This window comes from Ovis aries, chromosome 3 (genome assembly GCF_016772045.2).
Source record: "Ovis aries strain OAR_USU_Benz2616 breed Rambouillet chromosome 3, ARS-UI_Ramb_v3.0, whole genome shotgun sequence".
NCBI lineage: Eukaryota > Metazoa > Chordata > Mammalia > Artiodactyla > Bovidae > Ovis > Ovis aries.
Genome location: NC_056056.1, coordinates 24019306 through 24033266, shown reverse-complemented (window position 1 = coordinate 24033266; position 13961 = coordinate 24019306). Strand labels below are relative to the sequence as shown.

The window sequence follows — 13961 nt, the reverse complement described above, 5'->3', positions numbered from 1 at the left end:
CCTGAGCTCCTGCGTGTGCCAGGCAGAGAGCAAGGCACTAGGGATGCACTGACCACCAGGCAGGCTCCTGGCTTTGAGATGTTCACAGTCTAGGTGGGAGACAGACCTCTAATCCCAGCTTTGGCATCAGAGAGTCTCAGGGTCTATTGGACAATAGCCATTTACTACTGGAGTCTTGTTGGGGAAATTACCTTACCTCCTTCTAGCTTTTGATGTCATTCAGTTCTAAGTCATGTTTGACTCTTTTCAAACCCATAAACTGCAGCACGCCAGGCTCCCCTGTCCTTCACTATTTCCTGGAGTTTGCTCAGATTCATGTCTGTTGAGTTGGTGATGCTATCTAACCATCTCATCCTCTGCTGCCCCCTTCTTTTGCTTCAATCTTTCCTTGCATCAGGGTCTTTTCCATGAGTTGACTCTTCATATACGGGTTGTCAACTTTGTTGATCTTTTCAAAAAACCAAACTTATGTTCTGTTAATTTCCCCTGGTGGTTTTCTATTTTCTGTTTCACTAATTTCCACTCTAATCTTCATTATTTCCTTCCTTCTGCTTGCTTTGGGTCTAGTTTACTCTTTTATTTTGTTTCTTCTTCTCAGTGAAGTGGATGATCAGAGTATCTATGTGAAATCTCTCTTCCCTTTGAACAGTCACTCACAGCTATAAATTTCCCTCCAAGCACTGTTTTACCTATATCCCATACAATTTCCTACAGTATGTTTCCATTTTCATTCATCTCAAAGTATTTTCTAATTTCCTCTTTGATTTCTTCTCTGACTCATTGGTTGTTTAGTATTGTGCAGTTTAATTTCCACATATTCATTATTTATTTTGTTGATTTCTAACTTCCTCCCATTGTGACTGAAGAACACGTCTTATATAATTTCAGTCTTTTTAAATGTACCGAGGCTTGTTTTATAGCCTAGTATGTGGTCTGTCTTGGAGAATATTCCGTATGCACTTGAGAAGAACATGTGTTGTTGTGGTTGGGTGGAGTGTTCTAGCGATATTTGTTATTTCTAGCCAGTTATTTATAGTGTTGTTAAAGTCTTCTATTTCCTTGTTCATCTTCTGTTTGTTTGTTCTACCCATTGTTAAAGGTGAGGGTATTTAAGTTTCCAATTATTGTCACTGAATTGTTACCTCCCCTCTTGGAACCTTGTTTCCTTAGAGGAAAATAATTATTCTTGCCTTGCAGAGATGTAGAGACGTCCATTCTGCTACCCGATGGATGTTACTGATGTATCTCAGAATGACCTGACAGAATAGAGGACAGTGGTGGTGAGGATTTCTTAGAATAACTGGGAGGTTCTGGGTTAAGCCAGCACAGCTTCAGTATGAAAACCAAAACCCTTCTTAGAGAGAAAGGTGTCTACTTCTATGTACTTATATTCAGTATACGCAGATCTCTTGTACAAAAAAATAAAAACTAAGTAGCTGACAAATCCTAACTTCTCATCCTTCATTTGCTAGCTGAGGTCTAAAATTCCTTCATAGAAACTTCTTGTGATAACCTATTTATCCACCCATACGTAAATCTTCTCATCATCCATACATCTCTTCCTTCCTTTCTCCCACCTCTACAAATGTTTACTGAGCCATCTTCTCTGGGTCAGATTCTGGTCCAGGGACTGAGGGCACTGAAACAGGACCTGCTATAAAGGCTCTGTCCCGTCTAGGAACCGACCCTGGCCTGGAAGCAGGTAAGTGAAATACATAAATACAAATGCTACACTAAAGGAAGGGACGTAAGGTTTGGAGGGCACCGGAGAGGAAGTGAGCTGCCGATGGGAGGGCGGGGAGAGGAGATCGAGACGGCTTCCCAACAAATGTTAACAGAACTGAAGTGAAGTTGTCAGCAGAGGCTTGAGTTTCATAACCCTCCCTGCCCCTGCCAATCCTCCCAGGTAAGAGGGGGCCCATGGGAGGAAAAGGGAGGAAAACAAGAGGATGTTACACAAAGTGAGTCATCCAGCCTCAAATAACCGAGGACTGCAAAGGCAGAAAGTTCTTGATTTGGAAGTTTGCCAGCTTCAATGCTATTACAAAAATAACCGTGATGAACTCACATATTTCTCTGCAAGGATGGGTCCACCATAACACTGAAACCTCAGCCATAGGAAATCGGAGCTTTGGGCCCCATATGTTCAAAATCATGCTCTTATTTTGGTCAAATTTTCTTGAAGAAGTTAAAAGCTGTATTTTCCTATTGAAAGTGGTCCTGCTCTTCCATTCCTGTCGGGGCCATTCCTGCTCAGGGTTCAGAGTTGCTAGATGCCTTTTATTTGGCTCTCAGTCTCCACAGAACTGTTGTTGCTGTCAGGTAAGTGGATAGACTCTCCTCCTTAAAACATGAAAAATAAACTAATCCATATTTGTCATATGTCCACTACGTACGCTGTATAGGAAGAGGAAAAACCCTTCACCAGAACTATTGGATCCACCTGAAGACACAGAAAGAGGGAAAAGTCATGAAAAGTTGCTTTTTTTTAAATTAAGAGCTATCTATGCATAAGGGCAAGACCAAGAGTCATGTACTGGAAGGCTTCCTAAAGGCAGAGCACAGATCCAAAAATCATAGCTTCTGGAGCCTAACTCAGCCTGCTGGACTTGGACTTAAACTTTCTGAACCTTGGATTTCTTATCTGAAAAGAAAAAAAAAGAGAGAGGAAAAAACTGGCTCTTACATGAGGCTGAAAATAAAATATCTGGTTTATGGTTAATATTCAAAAGTGTGGTGTTCTCTTGTCTCCGCAAAGGAGGTAACAGTGACTCAGATCCCTGAAGCTGGGTGGAATCTGACAGGTGAATAGAAGGCGGGAAGGCCTCCCAGGAGGCAACATCAGCCGCACATCTTGGCAGAAAGAACAACAGGGTACCATGGATAAGCACCTGCATCCTAATTCTAGCTCCACTGCTCACTGGTCAGGTGATCTTGAGTAAACCACTCACCTCTTGATGTCTCAGTTTTCTCATCTGTAAAATGGGAACACTAATAGACCCTATCTTCTGGATTATGAGGGTTCGTTGAGTTAAAATGAGTAAGCACTTAGAACAAGACCTGGTACTTAGGGATGGGTCAGTTAATGTTATCTGTTGTTATACATGCAGGGGAGTGAGAAGACCAAGTTCAACGTGAATTGGGGAATAAAAGAACTAATAGGAAGACTAGGACCAAATTTTAGAGGACCTTAAGTGTCTGATTTTTCTGGATACTTGATTAAGGCAATAAAGGTCCCCTTCAGATTCTTGAGTGGGGGCTGATATGAATTAATTATAAATTGAAATACAGCCATGGAAATAAATGGACTCCTGTTGCTCTTTAAATTATACCAAAAAAGGCTATTTCTTGAATAATGACTCAAGGCTCCTTCCTCCGTCGCCTAAGATGGCATTCTTTGGAGAAAAGTAGAAAGCAAAGCACATAGCACATAACTAGGCATTTCTTCACTTGGCTCTCTTTTCACCTTCAATCCCATGAAATCACTGGAGAGTCTGGCACTTGGGGTGTCCGCTTATTGTTTTGGCTTTTTGCAATGAGGGGGCGCAGCCACTTTCTGAAGTCACTAGGCTCATTATCTGGGCTGCCTGGCTAAGCCCACCCATCCTCCCCTCGCTCCCACCCACACCCACCCACAGCCAGGCCAAGTCAATCCGGGGATATCCCACAAATCTCCACCGTGCTCTCAAAGAGCGATGCCGTAATTCCTAGGATCACCGGATAAGTGGCAGGAAGGTGAGTGGCGTGAACATGATACCCCATCCCACTGCATTCAGATCTGAGCTTTTAGAGACTGGCAGAGTCAAGGAAATGACTGGGGGAAAGCAGCCTGCCTTCTGGAAATGCTGATGAGAATGGCAATTAGCATAAATGTGATTTTGACACACGTGTGGAAGTTCTTTTGTACAGAGAAATCCCAAATGCTGGCTCTAAGAGAAAGGCCATGCGGTGGTCCTTTAAGTGCTTTGTGGCAGAAAAAACCACTGTAGCACAAACCATATGGGGCCAGCTCATGGGGATAAAAACCCTAATTCACGTTATTTTTGGCCTTCATGATCCAGAAAACAAAAAAGACTATGGACTCTGACAAATGTAATGGGAAAAAAATTCCTTTGAATCTGTGATTTGCTTAGCAGGAAAAAAAAAAAAAAAGGAAGTCAGGTAATCCTTAAGTGACCCCAAGTGGTAAAAATATCCCAGCAGAAGTGTTTAGGTGTTGGTGGGTATTCTCGGTGTGACACTAGCGCCACCTGGTGCACCTGGCTGGGAACGACAAGCCGCAGACCCCCGAGGAGCTGATGTACATAGCCGTGAGCTTTTGTATCTTTTCTCACGGTGCCAGGTTGTGAGCCAACAGTGGGGAAACGAATTTAAAAATTTATGGACGGAAGCGTATGAGGACAGATTTTGTTATTACAACCAACACAACTAACACCAAAATTTCAAGTGAACGGTATTTAATGATGTGGATATAATCCAATATAGCTTTTCAGAGCCAAACAAAATACCTCAAGTTTCCAGCCTGGGTGGCTACCAGTGAGCCAGTTCTCTCCCCAGAATGTCTTCAAAGTCATGGGAGTGCCTGCTAAACCTCACTGCCCTTAGCCTGACCATCGCCTTGCTGACTGAGCTTCCACTGGGACAACTGCCCCAGAGGTTTCCTTGTCCCCTCCCGTCATTACGTAACAGTTTCCCACAGGGCAGGGTCCTGACCGGTTCCCTCACCCTCAGCATCTCTCCGTCCAAAAACAGAGCCCTTCTTTCCCTGCACAAGTCATATGAACATTGTTGCCGCTCAGTCACATCCGACTCTCTGTGGCCCCAAGGACTGTACCCCGCTAGGCTTCTCTGTCCATGGGATTTCCCAGACAAAAATACTGGAGTTGGTTGCCATGTCCTTCTCCAGGGGAATCTTCCTGACGCAGGGACCAAACATGCACCTCCTGAATTGGCAGGCAGGTTTTTTTACCACTGAGCCAACATACTTAATTGCTAACACTTGAGCAACATTGGAGGGTTTCAAGGGAACCGCAGTGAAACAAAGGAAAGTTTGTTAGCAGACAGACACACATTTGCTCCCAGGAGACTCTATTGATGCCATTCCTATTGGCCATATCTCCCCACCTCCGAAATGGCAACCCACTGCAGTATTCTTGCTTGGAGAATTCCATGGACAGAGGAGCCTGGCGGGCTGCAGCCCATGGGGTCACAGAGAGTCGGACACGACTGAGTGACTAACACACACACACACCCCACCTTTGGAGTGGGGACTCCATGCTGGCGACTCCTGTTCAGATCAGGATTTTCATGCGGGATTCTCTTTCCTGAAACCCTGACCCACCCCCAAAGCAGAAGACCCTTGCCATCCAATCATTACCCTACAAGAGAGACAACCCCTCACTGTCTCTTCAAATCCTACTTGGCAGGAGCAGGTATTTATCCTTTGGGATTTAAGTTAGGCAACATACAGCCCAGCAGCCAACCGGAGCCTTCTCTGGTGGACAGGATGTGTTAGCAAGCTGGGGAACAAGATTAAAGGTAAAATAATGAGGTGAGCCAAATACTTCCAGAGGCTCATACTGTGGTTCTGGGTCAAGCAAAGGAAATGTTTTAAATACAAACAAAGTGGCAAAAATAAAGTTAAATGGGTTTTGAAAAACTGAAGCATTTTCTTAAAAGATTTGTCTGGATTTGCAAAGCAACTATTTCAAAAGGAACCAAATTCATCTGGCTACAAATTTTATTTTTTTTAAATAACCCTATTAGTTTCTCCAAAATGGTACCACTTTTATCAAAATTTTTTCTCGACAATAACCTCTCTGCATAGTGTAATAGAAGGGTTCCAGCCTGAGTCTAAACTGTGTTGAACTTTAAGACACGTATCTGCTGGAGCATGTGTAGAGGTCACACAATGATTTGCAGCAGGACCAAGAAACATCTAGTCAGGTCATTTAAAGCAGCAGCTCTCAACCTTGGCAGCACATAAGCATTGCCTGGGGTACCTGGCTCCACTCCAGAACAATAAAATCAGAATTTCTGGAGGTGAAGGACAGATACTCGTTTTTTGTTTGTTTGTTTGTTTGTTTCCCTAAGGTGGTCCCAATGCACATCCAGGACTTAAAACCACTTAACTACAGAAAGGATCTGCATTAAAGGCAGTGGACCTGCCCCAGAAGACAAGCGATTCTGATGCTGCAAGCATCTCTCCCTCAGGTGTCCCTTTCAGTCGTCTCACTTGAGTCTTGGAGTAAAAGATTGCAGTGAGGGTACTTCCCTGGTGGTCCAGTGGTTAAGACTTCACCTCTCAACGCAAGGGGTGCAGGTTCAATTCCTGGTCAGGGAAATGGGATCGATCTCACATGCCTCACGGCCAAAAAGTTGAAATATAAGACAGAAGTGATGTTGCAACAAATTTTATACAGACTTAAAAATTGGTCCAAACTTCTAAGAGCCATTTCTCCATAACTGTGTTTCTTGATGTCTGGTTGAAGACTCATCTGCATCACAATCTTAGGAATTTGTTATAGATTCTGTCCAACTCTTTGTGACCCCATGAACTGCAGCCCACCAGGCTCCTCCATCCACAGGATTTCCCAGGTAAGAATATTGGAATGAGTTGCCATTTCCTTCTCCAGAGTATCTTCAAGACCCAAGGAAAACCAGCATCTCCTGCATTGGCAGGTGGATTCTTCACCACTGTGCTACCTGGGAAGCCCATTTCAGGCCCCACTTTAATCCCAAAGATCTCTTCCAGTGACTTATACCTAGGAATTGGTAGCATTGCTGGGATCAGGTCCAGGCCTATCTGACTCCAGGTTCTTTCCAACTCCCCATCAACACTTCTGACCAGTAAAACTGGAATCTCCATGAGAAAAACTAGCGCTTGAGATGGTTTTAATGAAAGAAAATTCTTTAAATCCACAAAATGGAAAACAACAGTAAAAATTCCCCTCCTACTCCTCCCACCAAAGGAATCCTCCATCAATTACTCTGTAGCAGCAAAATATTATCCCTCCCTTTCCTTCCTGTTCCACTACATTTTTTCCCTTCTAACAAATATTCCTTTTTCCCCCAAATAAGGTCACTTGGAAAAAAAATTCCTGACAGATATCAACATCATAGGGAAATAATAAAATAATTATATAAGGAAAACTACCCCAGATCTCACTTTATATTCACCTACACATTTTCATATTTGTCAAGATACAATAAAGTGCATAAGTTGGAAGAATAAGGTGAAAAGTTTAACTACATAGTTTTGCCCATTTAGAATTGACTGGGAATTTTTTTTTTTTTAAATCTGGACCATTTTCAGTCACTGCCACATATTTCTACCTTAAAAAGAAAAGTGAAGCCTTGCACCTTATTTACAGCAAGTCTGGATCTCTGTCTGTAGTATAATGATGGCAGTGGAGCAGGAGTGGGGGAGGGCGGGGGGATAGAGTCACGTGCAAAGAGGCTGCAGGTCAGACTTAAAAGGACTTCTGCTCACTGGCCCCAATTCACACAGCACATGAAGAGACAGGGTGAAAACAGACTTTCAATGCAACAAGTACTATCTCAGTGTAAAATAAGTTGCCCAGAATTCTTCCCATATTTTTAGTGTGAATGCCAACCGGAACAACCCTTTCAGAAAGCCACCTGAAGATGACCCTGAAAAATGTTCATAAAATTTCTTTGCTTCAATAATCCAGCTTCTAGGAATCCAAGAGAAGGAAAACAATCCAGAAGACACAGCAAAGGTGTTCATGGTTAACACAGGACAACTGTGAACAGTGCGCGCGCATGCTGAGCCGCTTCAGTTGTGTGCGACCTTATGGACCATAGCCCACCAGGCTCCTCCGTCCATGGGGTTCTCCAGGCAAGAATACTGGAGGGGGTTGCCATGCCCTCCTCCAGGGGATCCTTCCAACGCAGAGATCAAACCCAGGTCTTTTACGTCTCCTGCACTGGCAGGCGAGATCTTTACCACTCATGCCACTGGGAAAGCCCATCAAATGTGGTCCAAGTGCCTCTCATCTGCTGACTTTGGCTGAATGTTTAACATAATCCTGAGTGATGAGAATTACTTTCACCATTTTTATGAACAAAGAAACGGAAGCATAGACAGCCCATTCACATCTAGGTCTGACACGAGGTTCACAGCCTCCTCAGTTTCCCTCAAAGCTCAGTTACACGGACCACGCACCTCTAATGGATCATGCAGCCATTAGTCTTTAAAACAAGAAAATTACTTACACTGAATGAAGATATAAACTTTTAATACTGTAAGAATTAAACTGTGTATCAAAACATTTACAGGAAAAAAAAGAAATGAACACAAATGTTACCTGACTTTCTCTGCAAGTGGAAATATAAGTAAAAAATAGGGAAATATGGGGATTACTCTAACCTGAAGTCCCCATTTCTGTTTACAATAGGAAAATGTTTATTAAAAACGAGGTAGAGAAACAATTCTTCCCATCTGTAGTATTAATCGGAGGCCTGAACAATGGGCACCTAGAAGTAGAGGACCCGGCATAAACGGAAGGACTGATGGAGATGCGAGTGGGTGGGAAATCAGGTCTCCAGGCAACCCCTCCGATAGTCTGGCTATATGTCGCTTCCTCTTCTAAAAACTCTGTTGCCTGAGTAATTGCAGTTGAACAGTAATTTGAAGAGGAAAAATCAAATAGTTCCTTCCACTGTCTCCCAAAAACTCTGTTGCCTGAGTAATCGAAGTTGAACAGTAATTTGAAGAGGAAAAACCCAATAGTTCCTTCCAGTCTCCCAGCTCTATCCTGCATTCCTCTCTGATCTCCCCATTTGGACCTGCAAATCATCTTCTGAAGGGAGACCCAAGATTAAGAGCTGAAACTAAGAAACCCAGGTTCTGGTTCCGGTTCTACACACAGGACCATGTGAACATGTATTCCTAGAAACAGCTTCTGCCCCTACAAGACGAGAACATGAGCAAGACCAGGAAGCTCCCTTCCAGCTCCAGTGTGAGATGGTCTAGGTCTCAAGTGTCTTCTTTGCCATTTGTCAATTAAAAACTCATCTCTAAAGCAGTGATTTCTGGGCACGCACACAGCGAGCAGCTGCCACTGCACAGTTCGAGACTGGCTACGGTGGTCGCAGGAAATCCCATAGCAGGGGTCCAGGTACCAGTGGAAGAATGGAATCCTCATACTCACCGCACATCAAGTGTAACTCAATATGCTCAGTAATGGTTTCCCACTGTTTACACAATGAATTTCACTCAAGAGTTTCTTTGAAGAAAATATTTTGGGGCTAAAATATTTGAAAACCATCATGTAAGAAATGACAGTAGTGTGTGCTCTTACGGAATCTCTAGGGCAAGAATAATCCTCCCAAAGAAACTACTTTGTGAGCTAAGAGTGAAAAGGCACAAAAGAACAATTCAATTGCGTCCATGTGAATGCTCTCTTTTTCTTCTGGTATTTTAAAAGGTTAGACAGTTTAAGGGAATTTCAAAAAATTGCTTTTAAGACCTAGAGGGACATCAGAATAGTTTCATCTTTACAGAATGTATCGTCTGGAAAGAAAGGTTCTTGAAAAGAAGATGGGCCTTCAAGGATACCATCATCAATCAGTCGTCAGTCCTTAGAATGCATAACCTCTTCTAACTCATGATAAAAACTTCAGGCTTCCAAACTAACCCAGCTGCCCTTCCGCCTTGGGATCCTCCACTTCTCTTTCATGACTCTTTCCAAGCTTCCCCATACACCACGGCAACCAGAAGCAGCTCGAGGCTGTCTCCATTTAGGACCACTTCTTGCAAAAATCCTCAAGACCATCACTAATGGTTCCACACAGTCCTCTACCAAACACACACACACACACACACACACACACACACACTTGATTTCCTAATGGTTCCCCACAGTCCTCTACCACACACACACACACACACACACACACATATACACACACTTGACTTCCTAATGGTTCCACAGTCCTCTACCAAACACACACACACACACACACACACTTGATTTCCTAATGGTTCCACACAGTCCTCTACCACACACACACACACACTTGATTTCCTAATGGTTCCACACAGTCCTCTACCAAACACACACACACACACACACTTGATTTCCTAATGGTTCCCCACAGTCCTCTACCACACACACACACACACACACACACACACACACACACTTGATTTCCTAGTGGTTCCCCACAGTCCTTAACCAAACACACACACACTTGATTTCCTAATGGTTCCACACAGTCCTCTACCAAACACACACACACACACACACACACACACACACTTGATTTCCTAATGGTTCCACACAGTCCTCTACCAAACACACACACACACACACACACACACACACACGCACACACACACTTGATTTCCTAAACCCAGAGCTTTCTTGAAAAGAAACATTATAAAATAACTGTAAAATAAGACACAAATGTTCACAAAAATACAGTCATCAAATTTATTCTTTTCATTAGGTTTGGCATTCTATGAAGATTTTCTAAGACTGATGTTTCTTGACATGCAAGAGTTAGCACTCATAGCTTAAGTTACTATAAATACTGCTGCCTGGAAGCAGCACAACTATTTTAGAGTTTTAAGACCACAGACTTTTATTACTCAAATGTTATTCTGTGTATGTTAAAATCAGAAGGTTCTGAACAGCTGGTTAGGAAGGTAGCCAAGATGCAGGAAAGATGTCTGGGCCTCCTTTTCAAGGGCAGCCAACTCTTGAACCGTAGGAGCCAAAATATCCACGTGGCCTTTATAGCTTCCACCTGGATCACACACACGAATCACAAAGAAATGCAAATGACACGCTTGAAATAACTTGTCAGCAATACTTTGACTCAATTATATCAATTTAAACATTGCTCCCAGCAATAAAGATGTACTTACTACTAGGCAAGTTACCTCCCAAACTGTGAGTTTTAAAACTGTTAAATTAAATCGATTAAAATCAATGGTTAGGCCTTACTAACAGCTGTCCCAGTATCCAATACCCCTCCCAACCTCTCCCCCATCATCTTCTCCTTGATTTAGAAACCATCAGTTTAGCCTGAATCTTTAAAAAATTTCAGGAATCAGCTAAGGGCATCATAGGTAATTTATCATTTGTTCAAAATTATTGTTATTCTCTTGTTTCCTAGTAATTCCATACGTTTTTAACTACTCTGATGACATTAACACCTCAACAGAAACAGCTAAGCTTCTGTCCTTCACTCACATACAGACCACAAAATAAAAATGCTGCAAGACAAGTGTGAACAAAGTGCTATGAGAGGAACACGAGGGAATGGTTAATATGCTAAAAATACACAATTAACATGAGGAAATGAAACACTCTCTTCTTAAACTGACGCTCAAACAAGGATACATTCACATGTAAAATAGAATTAAAAGTAATTCACAGCTTACCACCAAGAGTTCTTTTCTGGCCGTAAGTAACCTTCCCATCAAATTCATCTACTGGTACTTTTATATCTGGCTCAACCTGAGAAATGGTACAGTTCAGGTGTTCCTCTATCTCGGACAGCAACTGAGAAAAGGAGAGGAAATTCAAGTATTTTCATATAAAAATTTCATTTTGACAAACCCAAGCTGCATTTTAATAGCATTAAAACCAGGAAGGCTAAAGGGAAGTAAGATTTCTGAAGAGATGAACTCACAAGTTACAATTTATAAACTACAATAACAACCACCCATATGTCTTGTAACTCACAGACAAGAGCTGATATATAACCTCCATAGATAAAGGCAGTCTATTCTTACCAACTTTAATGACACTTTGTGCGTTACCTGCATCTCATTGTACCATATGGTACAGCCACCATCTTCCTTGAGTCTTGTGTTGTAACACCCTTTCCCACGGCTGCTACATACATGATACCAAACCTGTATTAAAGAAGGAAAAGCAGATTAAACATGTACAGCGACTGACATACTAGATACCTTTCTTCTTAACTAGTCTGCAGCTATGGTATATCATCCAATCACTACCACCATCAGTAGCTCACTAACTAGGTCTTCTGAAAGAGTTCTTTTTGAGAGGAATCGAAAAGATTTTCTAAAACAGACTTCCATTAGATATCAATAAAGGGAATTCTCAGATTAAAAAATAATTACAAAAAATGTCAAGTATTAGAGAATGCTATCTCAAGATCAGTATCAAAAATAAAAAGTTCAAAAGTTTTCCATAAGAATGAAATATAGCAAAAAGCAAAATGCACAATATCTAGTTTGGGCAATGAGTTTGTAGGCGTTTCTGATGCCTGCAACTATTCTGTAAATCTGAATCAATTTACATCAAAATAATAAGCTAACTCTCTCTCCCATAAAAAGTCTACCATGGCAAAAAAAAAAAAGTCTACCATGGCATGATGCTAAACAGGGTTTAAATACCTTTCAGTGAAAACAATCACATGAACGCTTTTAGGGAAAACTACATTTTGTATTGTTCCTTTCTGAGCTTAATCCTACTAGTTGTCTATTCAATGAATAAAGAGAAAAAGATGCCATAAAAAGTTCATTCATATTCCATATGCACCTGAATTCAACATAAATGCAAACCCAAACTGCTCTTATTTCCAGCATCTAAAATGACAATGCAAGCAATGAGCATAACAGCACTTAGAAGATCACCTTCTCTTTTTCTGTTGCCACCAGGGAAATGGCCAGACCCATCCTGAAAGATTGGAAAGTCTCCATTAGACTTCATTCCAGAAGCAAAGCAGCTCACAAAGGAGACACAAAGTCACAGCCATACCTTTCAGCTCTTCCTACTCTGCCAATGCGATGGACATAGTTTTGCTTTTCATCAGGCAAGGTGACATTTATGACTGTAAATAAAAAGTTATTACCAACTGACATAAGGTCCTAAAATTTTCAAACATATCTGATGTTTTCTGTTCTAAATATTTGAATCATATTAAAACAGTCTCCTTTGCATTCCTTAAAATTCAAAATGCAAGCATAAAAGATTTCTTTTTACCATAAGGAACACCGTGGATGTCAATTCCTCTGGCAGCTACATCTGTGCAAATCAAGAATCTGACATCTCCTTTCTAAGAAGAGCAGACAGGAGAGAGAGGGATTTATTAGGACGTACACTAAAAAAATAAACATAAATGCCATCTTTCTACTAAATGAGACCTCTAATCACGAATGTATTACTATCAGATTAGAGAAGAACAAGTTTTTCATTTCTAAGTTTACAATTTGCCAAAATATGACATTCAAGGTGAATAAATCAACGACTGGATTCATTTCTGCTTTTTTTCACATAAAGGTTATTAAACCACTGCTAAAAATTTGGCTTTATCTTTAGATATCCTAACTGGTAATTCGCAAGATAAGACAGAATAAAACATAAAAACATAAGTATTACCTTTACCCTTATACTAAAATAATTCAGAATCCTACGTATTTTACCTTGAGGTTACACTTTTGAGGACAACAGATAAAAATCCCAAAGAGAGTGGGCCCCTACTCTCACCAAGAATATACAAACTGGCCTTCAGTTGTCATTTGTGCCACAAGCCACAGCAATTAAGAGACTGGAGTGGGTGAAGAGCACACTGACTTCCGGCCCAGGACAAGGCCAGGATAGAGAGGCGGCAGACATGCTGAAGTAAGGCCAGGTGATCTGTTGTAACATCCACACCAACCACACTAGCGCAGAATCATGATCCAAAACTCCTGGGCCCAGTAACTTGCCACTTTTTTCATATTAGGGGTCTGAGAAATGATATTTATACTATACGCTGGGATAAACACACTGCGATAAATGATGAGAGAGCCTGTGGATGGAGGTTACTGACTTTGAATTCCAAATGGCTCAAGTCCCACTATCGATACCAAGAGGTATACAGCCTGTCATGGGCTGCAATCAAGTAACTGGGACACTCTTCCGCAAATCACTAAAAATATATTTAATTCTACAAAACCATATTCTGATACTCGG

General features: G+C 41.7%; 1 protein-coding gene across 1 annotated transcript in view; it reads right to left on the bottom strand.

Moving 5' to 3' along the window:
* Positions 1-10446: 10446 nt before the first annotated feature.
* The window catches only part of DDX1 (DEAD-box helicase 1), a 31167-nt gene continuing 27652 nt past the window's right edge, over positions 10447-13961 (bottom strand). Inside the window, exons 21-26 of the mRNA XM_004005694.5 lie at positions 12990-13062; positions 12765-12837; positions 12641-12683; positions 11798-11893; positions 11417-11537; positions 10447-10776 (exon numbers count right to left, since the gene is read on the bottom strand). Of these exons, the coding sequence (XP_004005743.1) occupies positions 10646-10776; positions 11417-11537; positions 11798-11893; positions 12641-12683; positions 12765-12837; positions 12990-13062 (537 nt within the window). The 3' untranslated portion in view covers positions 10447-10645. The remainder of the gene's footprint in view (positions 10777-11416; positions 11538-11797; positions 11894-12640; positions 12684-12764; positions 12838-12989; positions 13063-13961) is intronic.